The 15,991-nt window shown below is 43.8% G+C and overlaps 1 protein-coding gene across 6 annotated transcripts in view; it reads right to left on the bottom strand.

The window, feature by feature from the left end:
- The window catches only part of MFSD10 (major facilitator superfamily domain containing 10), an 88,328-nt gene that overhangs the window by 14,367 nt on the left and 57,970 nt on the right, over positions 1 to 15,991 (bottom strand). For 5 of the 6 annotated variants that reach the window (XM_073574580.1, XM_073574578.1, XM_073574582.1 and 2 more), the window contains 3 exons: positions 12,339 to 12,447; positions 10,829 to 10,919; positions 2,068 to 2,115 (listed from right to left, as the gene is read on the bottom strand). In XM_073574580.1, the coding sequence (XP_073430681.1) occupies positions 2,068 to 2,115; positions 10,829 to 10,919; positions 12,339 to 12,447 (248 nt within the window). Of the gene's footprint in view, positions 1 to 2,067; positions 2,116 to 10,828; positions 10,920 to 12,338; positions 12,448 to 15,991 lie in introns of those variants that run through there. The other variant, XR_012231961.1, reaches the window with a different exon arrangement.

Raw genomic sequence — 15,991 nt, 5'->3', positions numbered from 1 at the left:
GAATAGTAAGTGCAGCTCTGGGGTATAATACAGGATGTAACTCAGGATCAATAATGTAATGTATGTACACAGTGACTGCACCAGCAGAATAGTAAGTGCAGCTCTGGGGTATAATACAGGATGTAACTCAGGATCAGTAATGTAATGTATGTACACAGTGACCGCACTAGCAGAATAGTGAGTGCAGCTCTGGGGTATAATACAGGATGTAACTCAGGATCAGTAATGAATGTACACAGTGACTGCACCAGCAGAATAGTGAGTGCAGCTCTGGGGTATAATACAGGATGTAACTCAGGATCAGTAATGTAATGTATGTACACAGTGACTGCACCAGCAGAATAGTAAGTGCAGCTCTGGGGTATAATACAGATGTAACTCAGGATCAGTAATGTAATGTATGTACACAGTGACTGCACCAGCAGAATAGTAAGTGCAGCTCTGGGGTATAATACAGGATGTAACTCAGGATCAGTAATGTAATGTATGTACACAGTGACTGCACCAGCAGAATAGTAAGTGCAGCTCTGGGGTATAATACAGGATGTAACTCAGGATCAATAATGTAATGTATGTACACAGTGACCGCACCAGCAGAATAGTAAGTGCAGCTCTGGGGTATAATACAGGATGTAACTCAGGATCAGTAATGTAATGTATGTACACAGTGACTGCACCAGCAGAATAGTAAGTGCAGCTCTGGGGTATAATACAGGATGTAACTCAGGATCAGTAATGTAATGTATGTACACAGTGACCGCACTAGCAGAATAGTGAGTGCAGCTCTGGGGTATAATACAGGACGTAACTCAGGATCAGTAATGTAATGTATGTACACAGTGACCGCACCAGCAGAATAGTAAGTGCAGCTCTGGGGTATAATACAGGATGTAACTCTGGATCAGTAATGTAATGTATGTACACAGTGACCGCACTAGCAGAATAGTGAGTGCAGCTCTGGGGTATAATACAGGATGTAACTCAGGATCAGTAATGTAATGTATGTTCACAGTGACCGCACCAGCAGAATAGTAAGTGCAGCTCTGGGGTATAATACAGGATGTAACTCTGGATCAGTAATGTAATGTATGTACACAGTGACCGCACTAGCAGAATAGTGAGTGCAGCTCTGGGGTATAATAACTCAGGATCAGTACAGGATTAGTAATGGCATGTATTGTGTAATGTAATTAGCCAACCTTTCCTATAGATTTATTCTTTATCTGAACTGATGCGATGTGTCCTGTGTGAATAGCAGGTGTAGGCATTAGTACAAGGGACAATCCAATAAATCAATATGCAACGCCCTACTCAGAATATTAGATATGTATGACCTTGAAGACTTTGGATATATTTCTATGATAAGGGAATTAGGATGCAAACTGGTAAACACAAGATTACAGATTACACAATGAACGAAGGGTAAAGCGTTTGCATTTATTGACTGGTTGCAGAGTGTACGGCCCCGATATAGCAGCAGGCCTGGGCCCCATCCTGAGCCTACACACACTGCAATGCATTATGTACCCTCACACTTATTCTTTTTTCTACGTTTGCCGCCAAATGCACCCAACATTTGTTATGTGTCAGGATTATACACGGTGAATATTGGGATTGTGTTGTGTGCTTCACAATATATCAGTCACGTCAATACAATGCTGTATTATGTAAGTCACAGATATTCTATTATCAGCGGTAGTACAGTCAGATACGACTGCAGAACTGCGGCTTCCTGCAAGTGGACGGAGGAGGCTCTGCCTGGCAATCCTCCATGAATAGCCCACAGTGTACAAAGCATTGGTTTCTTTTAACCCATTACATACTGTAACTTTGCAACTAAAAGGCACGAAACAGCGCAGACGCTGAATGCTGTTTATTGCACCTTAATCCCACCATGAAGATGCATGGGGCTGCTGCATGGGCTAGGCAGAATAGGCAGCCGCCTAGGGTTCCGCTGAGTGGAGGGGATGCAAATTGTGGATTTAAAGAAATCATTGTACAACTGCCTTTCTAAGCTTCACGGAAAAAAGTCTACATCCCCTTATAAGAGTCTCATATCACACTTACCATATGTTGAAACCAATGAGGATAAACAAGGAACCACAATGGCTGCCGCTGGAACAGAAAACAGAGAAAAGCATGAAAAGGAAACTATACAATATACAGATTTTAATCACTGGTGCATTCCTCTGCCATAGTAAGGCACTTTAAGTTAATGGAGGGCGTCCCACACAAGCTCTGGACTTGGCGCTCCTTTTATATCATGCAAAAATTAAATTTCTGGATTGTTTTCACAACAAAACGCAATCATGTGATGGATCTCTGGGGTAAAGCAGCAGAAAATAGATGATGGCTGCAGTGCAGCGCTCTGGGTATCGGGGATCCTGGCTCAGTATAACGTGGCATATAATGATGCATTATGGCTTCCATTCACACACAAGTATGCAGTTTGGCACGTTGTCATAGCAAGCTGACTGACAGATTCTCAGTTAACTCATTCTGAAGCCAACAATAGACACATAGAAGGCAAAACGGTGCAACGTTTATGTGACTCAATTGCAAAAAAAAAAAAAAAAATTTTTTCCTTTAGGCTCAATTACAGGCATTTAAAAAAAAGCTTGCTCCAAAGATGAACAATCCCTTTAACTACATTTTTCCAGCCTTACTATGTTGCAATACAGTGGGTACGGAAAGTATTCAGACCCCTTTCAATTTTTTACTCTTTGTTTCATTGCAGCCATGTGGTGAATTCAAACAAGTTCTTTTTTTTTCATTAATGTGCACTCTGCACCCCATCTTGACTGAAAAAAACAGAAATGTAGAAATTTTTGCAAAAGTATTAAAAAAGAAAAACTGAAATCTCACATGGTCATAAGTATTCAGACTCTTTGCTCAGACACTCATGTTTAAGTCACATGCTGTCCATTTCCTTGTTATCCTCCTTGAGATGGTTCTACTCCTTCATTGGAGTCCAGCTGTGTTTAATTAAACTGATAGGACTTGATTTGTAAAGGCACACACCTGTCTATATAAGACCTCACAGTGCATGTCAGACCAAATGAGAATCATGAGGTCAAAGGAAATGGCCAAGGAGCTCAGAGACAGAACTGTGGGAAGGCACAGATCTGATCACCAAAATTAGACCAAAAATTTAAAGGACACACCTCAAACTATATCAGAACCCCAAAAAAACGGAAGTGTGAAACCAAAATATAAATAAAACAAATCTTTATTGACTACATGATAAAAGATATAATAAAAATTGCATTTGTGTAAAGGGACTGAAATTGAACAGAATGAACTCCAAGAGGTCTACAAGGGAAAAGCTATATATATGCAAACACATGTACTTGAGTGAAAAATATACAATAGCCACATCACTTTAAAAATTACAGATCATACTAGAAGTACATAAATGAAAATTTACTCCAAATGAGTAGATCAAATGTGATGTAAAAAAATACCAACCAAGTGGCTACAAGCTTAACAACAGATATCCCCAATAAATAATGTATAACAAAATATAAAGTGCAATAGTGCACAAGTAAAGAAGTAGCTATATAACCATAGTGCTGCGCATAAATTTAAGCTGACCGCCAATAAAAAAGCATAATTACCATGTAGACCAAGAAGGAGAATGCACTTGCATCTATACAATAATCATAGCCTGCTTGTTTATTTATTTTTGGCACTATTGCACTTTATACCTTGCTGGTTGTCATTTGTGTTTACTTGTGCACTATTGCACTTTATATTTTGTTATACATTATTTATTGGGGATATCTGTTGTTAAGCTTGTAGCCACTTGGTTGGCATTTTTTTACATCACATTTGATCTACTCATTTGGAGTAAATTTACATTTATGCACTTCTAGTATGATCTGTAATTTTTAAAGTGATGTGGCTATTGTATATTTTTCACTCAAGTACATGTGTTTGCATATATATAGCTTTTCCCTTGTAGACCTCTTGGTCATTCTGTTCAATTTCAGTCCCTTTATACAAATGCAATTTTTATTATGTCTTTTATCATGTAGTCAATAAAGATTTGTTTTATTTATATTTTGGCTTCACACTTCCGTTTTTTTGGGTTCTAAGGCACAGATCTGGCCAAGGTTACAAAAGAATTTCTGCAATACTCAATGTTCCTAAGAGCACAGTGGCCTCCTTAATCCTTAAATGAAAGAAGTTTGGGACCACCAGAAGTCTTCCTAGACCTGGCCTTCCAGCCAAACTGAGCAATCATGGGAGAAGAGCCTTGGTGAGAGAGATAACGGAGACCCAAAAGATCACTGTGCCTGAGCTCCACAGATGCAGTAGGGAGATGGGGGAAAGTTGCACGAAGTCAACTATCACGGCAGTCCTCCACCAGTCGGGCCTTTATGGCAGAGTGGCCTGACGGAAGCCTCTCCTCAGACATATTGTTAGGGCTGGCAGAACGCACCAAATTATAAAATAGTAGATGCGTTCAATGCACAATATGGCGATATAACACACGCGGGTTGAACGTCATCCGGTGGGCGCTGGGCGGGTTCTGTTACATCACAGAGTCGCCAAAGCACTAAACACAAATACTGAGCCTGTTCAAGCTCACAGAGCTCAGCGAGATGCACGCCCGGTATACAGTCACAGGACTCTGGCCCAAGTCACAGGGTCAGCGTCCCTCTAGACCTACCGTGCGTGCAGCTTCGCAGTCGCGAACACCAATAACTGCTGCAGACTGCAGCGAGGCGACAGACACTGCCGCGGTACGATAATGCCCTGTAATGGGCCACACTATCGGACGCTAGTACAGTGGAATGATATGCACCGTGGCCTTTAGCTTGCCACTGACAATCTATAGTTCCCTCACATACGTAATATCAGAGGGAGGGGAATCTTAATGAGTCATTCGCAGTTCCATGCATTCGTCATCATTCACACATGTAGCAGCTAGAGTCTATACTAGTACATGGCCGAGTGGTCATGAGAACCTTTTATAGCCGAGACCTTCTGAAAGCTTTCAGATCCCTGTGATGGACCAATCAGATCTGGAGAAGGACCTGTACATGTGACTCCCTATCTCCAATGGGAGATCGTCCCGTGAGCATGCTCAGTGGAACGACGGAAGGACAGCCTCAGGAGTGGCTTGCTCTATTGCTGGCCCAGAGGTGGCAGCAACAACCAGACCCACAGAGCAGGTCTGGGCAGAGCGTTGGGAATGACGAGACTGCTGAGCAGGCTCCTTTATGGCCGCAGAAGAATGGGAGACCGCTGCATGCAATGCTCCGGATTCCTGCTGTGCAGTGGCAGGAGCCCGACTCCTAAGGCCTGTTTCACACATCCGTTTTTTGTAGTCAGTAAAAATCCGCCAATTTTAGAAAAAACGGATCCGCCAAAAAAGGGGCGGATCCGTTTTTTCCCCCATAGACTTACATTAGTGGCGGATTTTGACTGACGATCGTCCGTCCCACCCGTTTGACGGTGCCGCCAAGATTTTAGCGGCTCCCGGGCGGATGAGACGGACAATGCAACTTTTTTTTCCTTGATGGTCCGCTCTTATTAAGTGCGCATGCCCGGAAGCATTTTAACCATGCGCTGCTAAATTTGTTGTACTTTTCATCTTCGGCAGATCCGTCCTAATTAGCGTCCGCTGGCATCCGTATGTCACCTCCCGGAGGCGGATCTGTAATTTTCGTTTTTGGCGGATGTCAGCTGTCCGCCAACAACGGAAGTGTGCAACAGGCCTAACACATGAAAGCCTGCAGAGTTTTCTAAAAAAAAAACACATGAAGGACTCCCAGACGATGAGAAATAAGATTCTCTGGTATGATGAGATGAAGATAGAGCTTTTTGGTGATAATTCTAAGTAGTATGTGTGGAGAAAACCAGGCACTGCTCATCACCTGCCCAATACAATCCCAACAGTGAAACATGGTGGTGGGAGCATCATGCTATGGGGGTGTTTTTCAGATGCAGGGACAGGACGACTGGTTGCAATTGAAGGAAACATGAATGCGGCCAAGTACAGAGATATCCTGGATGAAAACCTCTTCCAGAGTGCTCTGGACCTCAGACTTGGCCGCACGTTCACCTTCCAACAAGACAATGACCCTAAGCACACAGCTAAAATAAAAAAGGAGTGGCTTCAGAACAACTCTGTGACCATTCTTGACTGGCCCAGCCAGAGCCCTGACCTAAACCCATTTGAGCATCTCTGGAGAGACCTGAAAATGGCTGTCCACCAACGTTCACCATCCAACCTGACAGAACTGGAGAGGATCTGCAAGGAAGAATGGCAGAGGATCCCCAAATCCAGGAGTGAAAAACTTGTTGCATCATTCCTAAGAAGACTCATGGCTGTACTAGCTCAAAAGGTGATTCTACTCAATACTGAGCAAAGGGTCTGAATACTTATGACCATGTGATATTTCAGTTTTTCTTTTTTAATACATTTACAAAAATTTCTACATTTCTGTTTTTAATCAGTCAAGATGGGGTGCAGAGTGTACATTAATGAGAAAATAATGAACTTTTTTGAATTTACCAAATAGCTGCAATGAAACAAAAAGTGAAAAATTTAAAGTGGTCTGAATACTTTCCGTACCCACTGTAGTCTTTAGGTAATTTACGCTGTGGAGACTGAGCGTCTCCGCAAGATAAATAGACATGCTGTGGTCTGGAAAGACGCGCCTCATGTCCGGTTACGCAGGGACGCGAGAGGCGTCTGAACGCATAGTGGAATGGGATTTCTTGAAATCCACTCCACTATGCTGTAACATCGGGCCGCTGCGGATGTAGGGAGCGTAAAACCCACAGCGTTTATTGACTGTGGGAACATACCCCTATAATAAAAACAACAATATGAAGCGTCCTATGAAATTGACAGCAAGTAGAGGTCTTGGAGACCAGGAAAAATTGAAACAAAGTACAAATAATTTATCCAGTTTTGTATTTTACTTACAGTAAATAATCTGTATTCCCTGAAAATGTAACACCCTGTAACTGCAATCACTGACCCTCACCCAAGTGTTCGGCTATCGTAAAGTTTTCTGTTGCCACAGCAAATAATCTATAAGACATATATCTCCGATGACTGGAGGATTTCCTGCTCCTAAAAACACCATCATCCTATACAGGCCCTTATATTACAAGTACAGCAGACACTGCCCCCTGCTGGCACCAAAGCTGAATTAACCACAAAAATAGGAAAATCAAAATATATTAGCAAAATAAATAAGGTACAATGGCTCTACGCCGCTTTGTATTTGATTGATGCAGTAATGAATGGTTTCAAGGGAAAGGCGGATGATTAATGCTAAAATACTAGCACAAAGACAAAGCGACTCCCAGAGAACGGCTGTGTCATATGTTCCAAATTAGCAGAGCGGGGCGTACACCAGTGGCCCGTCTCCAAGCTCCCACCACGGTGTTAGCTGAACAATTGCCATGATAAGCCGGACCCCGGATTGGGAACAGTTAATAGTAGGAATGAGGTTTACTAAAGAGAAGACAGAGGACCTCCATAATTACACACCCACAGAAATCTATTATACAAGGCGATTGGCAAAAAGTAACTCTACATATAATTCAGGTATAGACTAGTGATGAGTGAACGTGCTGGGATAAGGTGTTATCTGAGCATGCTTGGGTGATATTCAAGCATGTTGCAGACCCTCGGTTAATATGTTAAAGTCCCCGCGGCTGCAAAGACAGCTGCAACACATGCAGGGATAGCCTAACAAACAGGTTTAGAAAAATATATCCAAATTTAAACTTATAAAAGTCAAAAATTCAAGAAAACTTACAAGGTACCTTACATAACAATGATAATATTCAGATAAAAATTAACTTTTATTATACCTATTAAAACCACAAGACATTACCAAGCATCATACAAACAACCGTGCTGGCTACCATCACCCTATATAGACAATACCTAGTATCACAAGCCTACCTAAAGGAGGTTGGCACCCTAAACACAAAACGAGATTGGCGCCCTCGCTCCTCGGCGGCTGACCCTAACTCTCCTAGATGTCCCTAGATTGGTGTGCCATATAGTCACCCATTTATCCAAACAAGGAAAGGAGCATATAGGGATTGCCAATCGAGGACTGATATGGAGGTAGGCAATAGAAAGCAAGTGCAAAAAAGGGCGAAATAGTAACACTAGTAAGACGCTAATAAAGTGAATAGTGCAAACAGCGCCGAAGCCCACATTAAATGGAGAGACACGACATGCAAACTACATGTACGGCACATGTCGTGAAGGGGTTAATTCAATGCTTCACAACATCATTTAAAGGGTTAAACAGCAACTGTGGTCACTGATAGGCCGGGGTCACACTTGCGAGTGCAATACGAGAAACTCGCGCCTCAATACCCGGCACTCGGAACCGGGGTGTGCAGCTGTATGTATTTTTATGCAGCCGCACACTCCGGTCCCGTGCCGGCAGCAGTCCTGTATTGAGGCGCGAGTTTCTCGCATCACACTCGCAAGTGTGACCCCGGCCTTAGCAGCGGGCTCTGGCTGTATAAGACAGGTGTACCTGCCATGTGTACAGCGAGCTTAGCTCCTGAGTTAGCACCATACACTTGCACCAGATGGATGGTCAAGTAGGCTCAGAAGGGACTAACAGACACCAATGTCTACCTGGGTAATGAGTATTGGTTAGTGCTGCCATCGATCCTTGGCACGAAAGACAAATTGATGCCGGTGTCACAATTATTCGTTTTATTTGTATCTGATCACCTAGAAGTCAAAAGTTCGTCTGAACCAAGCGCGAGATGTAAAGATCTACGACACTTACTTACGCTACCTTCATGACGACCTTTTAATAGATAAGAAGGATATGGGATCATAGACTATTGGGTACTTTGATAAAAATAAAAACACTGACCAGCCCCTCTCCTAACACAATGAAGTGAGAAAAGGTGCAAGCTGCTGTGACTAATATAGTCATATCAGACCGTGCAGCACATTGTAAACATTGAATATGTGAGATCGAATACACTTCTTAAAATGGAGGTACTTCATGCATGCCCAAATTGGCCAATTTGTGTGCGCACACCAGCCATGAGAAGGCGATTTGTCTCTGATGGGACCCTAACCTTTTCTATTAGATAAGCCTCTCCTGGGCCAAATTTAAAGAGCTGGTTGGATCCATTGCCAATTAAAAACAAGGTTTGGGCCCAGGAGAGGAATATTTGATATAAATCGTTAAGGTCTCATCAGAGAAAGGTCACCTTGTCATGGCTTGTGGGCTCACACAAATTGAACAATTTGTGCACCAAGTACCTTAATTCTATAAGTATATTCTACATAGCAGTAATATAGATTACATTTAACATGCAATTTTTTTTCATACATCTTAGCGCATACAGAGTGCTGCGGCCTCAGTCTCTGGTTGGTAAGGGCTAATTTAAAGGTAATGTATATACTCAAATATAAGCCGGGGGGCTGAAAGTCCCCCTCTCGGCTTATATTCGAGTCATATACACCAGGGGGTCGGAGTGGGGGGGCGGGAGGGGTTGTCATGTCATACTTTCCCGTCCTGGCACGGTCTCTGCAGCCCCCAGCTTCTCCGCGATCTCCCTTCCTTCCTTCAGCGGTCACATGGTACCGCTCATTACACTCATGAATATGCGCACATTCATGAGTGTAATGAGGGGTACCACGTGACCGTTGAAGGCAGGAAGGGAGATCGCGGAAAAGCTGGGGCTGCAGAGACCGTGCCAGGATGGGTAAGTATAGAGATACTCACCTGTCCGGGGTCCATCGCTGCTTGCTGCTGTCTGGCACGTCATCTGTCAGTGACGTTGAGACAGTAGAGGGCACTGTGACGTGGTTAGTGCGCGCTGCGCCCCCTGCAGTCTGAACGTCACTGACAGATGACGTGCCAGACAGCAGCAAGCAGCGATGGACAGGGGGACAGGTGAGTATCTCAGGTGCCAGCAGTGACACCGGCACCTGGCCCCAGCGACGGAGAGGTGAGTATGTCATTTTTTATTTTTAAATGCAGTAGCGGCAGCACATGGGGGCATAATCTATGCAGCATCTTATGGGGGCAGCACATGGGGGCATAATCTATGGAGCATCTTATGGGGGCAGCACATGGGGGCATAATCTATGGAGCATCTTATGGGGGCAGCACATGGGGGCATAATCTATGGAGCATCTTATAGGGGCAGCATATGGGGCATAATCTATGGAGCATCTTATGGGGCAGCATATGGGGGCATAATCTATGCAGCATCTTATGGGGCAGTACATGAGGGCATAATCTATGGAGCATCTTATAGGGGCAGCATATGGGGGCATAATCTATGGAGCACTTATGGTGGCAGCATATGGGGCCTATTCTATGGAACATCTTAAGGGGCCATTATCTTTATGGAGCACTATATGGGGCATATTATTCTAGGGAGCATATCTTATGGGGCCATTATTAACCTTTGTGCAGCATTATATGGGGCATATTTTGTATGGAGCATCTTATGGGGCATTATGTGGGGCTCCTGATTCAATATGGATATTCAAAAACATTTAACCTACTGATGTCTTAATTAATTTTACTTTTATTTGTATCTATTTTTATTTTTTAAATTTAACAAGAGGCTGCTGCATTTTCTACCCTAGGCTTATACTCGAGTCAAGAAGTTTTCCCAGTTTTTGTGGCAAAATTAGGGGGGGCCGGCTTATACTCGGGTCGGCTTATACTCGAGTATATACGGTACTTAACTGACAAATTGAGACACCCCTGTTTCGAGTATACCGAAATCTTCTATGTCTCATATTTTATGAAACGGTTTGATATAATGATGGATGAAGAGTCTGATAAGAACTTACCAAAAGAATAGAGGAGAAGTCCGCAGCCCAGAGTGGTCAGGCAGTTTGCCCATCCTATGAGCAGGAAGGCTGGGATGAGAAGAATGATGGCCTGCGGAGCAGAGGAGACACCGTGTATAAAGAGCATGGATATTAATGTGCAAGAGCATAATTATTATCTTAAAATGTCAGAATTCGTTGTCTCTGAGAAAGAGAAACTAAATCCAGATTTTACGTTTTATAAGCATCACCTACAGAAGCCACTTAAAGGGTAACTCTGGTAAGACTCAATTCTTCCACCATTATGTTTCATTATATCTAGCATACTAATTAATATCCAGAATAGGGGCTAGACTTATCACCAGGTACAGAGGTGGGTGGGTGACACCATCAGATCTCCACACCTTGAAATCACTTACTATACTGGCTAGGAGACCACGTAGGGTCTTCTGGACCCCCCATAATCCTATTGTATGGAGCCATGAGCGCTGTTGTAGATGGCTGTAATGTACCATGTTACAAAACAGAGAATATCTCCACAATAGAGTATCTGGAGGAGAATAGCGCAGATTTATTATTTTTTTCTCCCAGACTTCATATGAATTCATACAGAGGTAAAAAAAAAAAATATGGACTCACAGATTTTGGGAACTACAGCCATGATACCGCATCAACTAAATCTCTGATTATAATACCAGATAATGGAAATTTTGAAATTCCACTTTGCCAAGACCCAAAAACCTCCAGGTGTGACTGCACCAATGGGGTACAGGAAGCTGCACCATTGAGGGCGGTTTATTAGGGTCTTCAAGCCTTTCCGGTCTCATCTGTCCCTACAGTTATCAAGGAACCCACCATACTCCATCGCTTTCTTTCCCTAACCAAATAATGGCTCTTGAGGGAGAAAAAAAAACAATTTATGTTATTTATAACTTTTTTTTTGGTTGTAGAATTACATTATTTTACTATCAGACCTATTGTTTTATTGACCCTTCAAACAACTCTAGCGATGAGCGACTCAATTCGCAGGACCCCGGTCAAGAGGTCACATCAGGATCTGCTAAACTCGAGCCCTGCGAGTGGCCTGGCACAAGGTCATGTGTGCATCACGCCGCAACGATGACGTGACGCCAGGAGGGCTAATCAAAGAGTCAAGGATGCTGTCAGCTGGGAGGCGGCTTACAGGGCTTCCATTTGGCAGACACGGACTACTGATGTGGCTGCTGGACCGGGTTCCTGAAATTGATTTCACGCCTTTCTACTCTCAAACTTCCAGTGAGTGCAACATGAGCCTTAATTTCTAGGTTTGGATGGAGTCAAGCCTCATTAAGTCGTGTTTTCCTGTAAATGTTGTGTATTTCACATGGTTGACAGATCGTTCAGTTCCTGCAAATATCTTAACCTATAAGTAGCCTTTTGGAATAAGGTCCCATCCTCCTCCTGAATGGCCGGATGTTGGCCGACGTCTAGCAGAGCACCTGGAGGATACGGGCATCATGGCCCTCATATGGTGACGTCATTGCATCGTTACCCGCTTCACAGCTTTCACTTCATTTCCCGGTTTGATTCTCCGAGCGTATCCGCCCTGGATCACAGCCATGGTAATTCCGATGAAGAAAAACATCTTCCCCTGCTGCATGCTGCCAGAGAAAAATCAAACAGAGCAGGTTATGGGGCTTCACAGCCGGGAACATTCCCATGATGTCTGCGCAGTGTTTATCCCAGATCTGATCACCTCCAGATGTTCCCTGGACAACACAAGATCTCCACCCAAAACCACACGTTTAGATTACAGTTTGGGCCTCAATTTTTTAAGGTTGTTATCCAGCTTTTCCAGAAGCCAGAGAGTGAAATATTCTTCATGCAGAACTGCATGGGCCTGGGGGCAACTCTCAATTCGACAGTCTCAGCTACAACACTGTTCCCTTGTTGGAGCAGCAGTATGTGCTCAAGTGCTGTCTTTCCAATTGTAAATGGCTGTAAGAAAGTGAATTAATGGTTTTTCCAATTTTGCAAAACCCACATTCTCCGGCTACAGTTTGTTTTTGTAAATTCTGCTTCAATCACCCTCCCCAGGTCCAGCACTTAGTCTCAGGAGCTGCTGCCATTGTCTATTTTGTACAGCAGTGACGTTAACTAGACCATGCTGCAGGCAAGCGTGGAAACCATTGGTTCTGAGCAGCTTATGTCATCAACTCGGGCAGAGCCGCTGAGCTTATAGATTAGCTGCAGCGCTGTCAAGGCTACAGGAAATAAAACACAACGGGAGCAATGGTGGAGACTCAGCGTCGGACCTTGGGAGGAAGAGTAAAGGACAGTTTACGTCTATTGAAGAGCTAATGTGCTTGGATTAGGTGTTATCTGAGCATGCTCGAGTGCTAATAGAGTGTCTCCGTATGCTCAGATAGTATGTTCAAGTCCCCGTGGCTGCATGTCTCATGGCTGTGAGACAATCCCTGCATGTGTTGTGGCTGTCAAACAAGCAATCCATACATGTGTTTCGGCTGTCAAACAGCCATGAGACATGCAGCCAAGGGGACTCGAACATATCATTTGAGCACGCCGAAGACACTGTTAGCACATGAGCATGCTCACTTAACACCTGATCTGAGCACGTTCGCTCATCACCATTTATTACACCTTCGTCACTTCATGTCTTCAGAGTGATACACCCATGGTCACTCTCCAATACGATCTGTGATCACTAGGATGAATACACAAATGTACGGCATACATAGGCATCATGCACAAGGAGTCTTTGTACGGCTCCCTATTCTGCCATATGGCGTCTCCAATTAGCATGGGATTATGGAGATAACCTCAGGTAGGAATACAGTTATTGGCGGGAGCAGCGGGATAGTTAAATGGATCTGTATTACTGGATCTCTCTGAGGCCGTCATTAAGGCTTAGGTGCCTGAAGGCACAGTAGAACCTCTGTCACTTGCCATAAATTATACATTTAATTTTGTTAACCTGGTGTAAATGCCACTGTTCTCCTAAATATGACATCTTTATTGTGTTACTGCACCTCTCCTTTCCTGAGATATGGCTACATTTTCCCTGTATGTAAATCTAATAATATTTTAGCCAAGTGGGGGTTTTGCTCAACTCTTCTCTGAATGAGTCTCTGGACCACGCCCCCTTGGATAATAAACCTATTTACATACAGGGAAGAGGGGGCCATACCTAAGGAACAAAGAGGGGCAGGAACAAAAGAAAAGCAACGGCATTTAGACTGAGGAAAAAAAATTACTTATTTATGGTAAGTGACATGTCCTCCTTAAGCAGGGGGATGCCAAACCTTTTTGCGCCCGACATAAATCATGTTCCTTCCTCTCTTGAATTGAGCAGGGGAGAGAATGTAGGGATGCTGTCCGGTAAAGGTGCCAGCAAAGTTGTCATCTCATACAATGGAGGGTACGACTCTGGCCTGGAGTTAGAGAAGACACCCCCTGACAGCCCACAAGTGCAAATACAACAACAACATTGAGAGGGTGGCACCAAGACGGAGAAATCGAGGGAATCATGAAAATCACAGGATAGAAGTGTGAATGATCTGCAAATGATTAACAAATGAGAACATTTTCCAAATACCTCAATTTATTCAATACTGAGTACGAACGCAGAAAATCCGGGACTTACAGCCTCGGCTGCCATCAGTGAGGTTATGAATGGTTATCTGAGGCATGTTCTTCCACGCTGAATGCACTTGGGCAAATCATCAAGATCCGCTGCTGGCAGCTTTTTTTGCAATTACCGATTAATGACGTCACAGATGTGATCGATGGGAGTCAAGTCTGGAGACACTGCAGACCATGGCAGCACATTCAGGCTACGCAGGCTGCTCATTGTAGCATGAGCAACATACGGTCTACAGGTCCAGTTACAGAATTATTCTATACAGTAATGCCATGTTCAGTGGTTTTTAGTAATACTTCTAATCCATCCCCTCCTACTGAGAGGTGGCAATGGAATAGTTAACCGTAGAAGTCTACTGAACCGGTATGGAAGCACTGCATCCTCGGCACATTTTGTGACATATAATCCCACCCCATTCATTTAAGAATAAGGAATAAGCTGGCGGCAGGTTCTGCTGATTGTGCACAAAACAGAGCAGCAAATTCATCCAAATCCAGACGAGCGCTCGGGGTTACATTCCAGGAATTACACTACATCTGCTCCGGACATGGAGAGAGATGTGTCCTCTGTACAAGGCATCATCCCTCCTAATAGGGACTGAATAAAAGGTTAAAAATAGAGAGAAAGTACAGGACATGCAAGCAGAGCAAAAAAGCCCCCAGAGAGGGGAGAACCTGAGCACAGGTCCCCCTCCACAGGTCCTACAACCAAGGTTGGGGACTATGAACCCAAACTAAAACAAAGTATCATAGAATCGGCTGCAACGGCCAAAATCCAGTGATCGTTGAGTTCGCAGAGACTCTTGACTTATCCTATAAGGCACTGAGAATATGCAAATTGTCTCCTCAGGACTCTTCCCCTGTGTCAAATAGAGGTTTTGTGATGTTGACCAACACAACAACGGGGCCCAATTTTAATCTATATTATAGAGTCCCTCTCATGTGTCTGCAGGGATGGATTGAGCAGGACCTTAAAGAGATATTTCCAAAATTGTATTTAATCTTATATCCATAGGGGACAATGTACAAAGCGCTGGGTTTCTGACAGCTGGGAACCGGCTCTACATAGCCCTATCATAAAAGGAGCAGGGGTGCGCATGCTCAACCTATGAGACTGATGAGAACCGGGATCTGTAGAGCGCCATCATGAGTAGAGCAGAGATACGCATGCGCAACCTATGGGGCTGTCCGAGAACTGGGCTCCACAAATCATCATCTTTAATGGAAAGGAGGTGCACAAGCTCAATCTGGAACTGGATTCTGCAGAGCATGATCTTGAAATGAGTGGAAGGTGCACATGGTCAACCTTTGGGGCTGGCCAAGAACTGAATTTTTCCTGGCATTATCTTGAAAGGAGAGAAAGGTTTTCATATTTGACTGCTGCCTTTCCAATGTCTGTAGGACTAACCACAGACAGTCCAATAGACAATGAATGGAGTGGCAATGGGGTTTGCACACCTCCACAACATGCGAAATGAAGATTTTGGATACCGACTGTAAAATATCTTTCTCAGAGCCTTCATTGGGGGGATACAGGAAACCATG

The sequence above is a fragment of the Dendrobates tinctorius genome, unplaced genomic scaffold (genome assembly GCF_039654945.1).
Source record: "Dendrobates tinctorius isolate UK_male_01 unplaced genomic scaffold, ASM3965494v1 ptg000039l, whole genome shotgun sequence".
Taxonomy (NCBI): Eukaryota; Metazoa; Chordata; class Amphibia; order Anura; family Dendrobatidae; genus Dendrobates; species Dendrobates tinctorius.
This window is presented reverse-complemented; position numbering and strand designations above follow the sequence as displayed.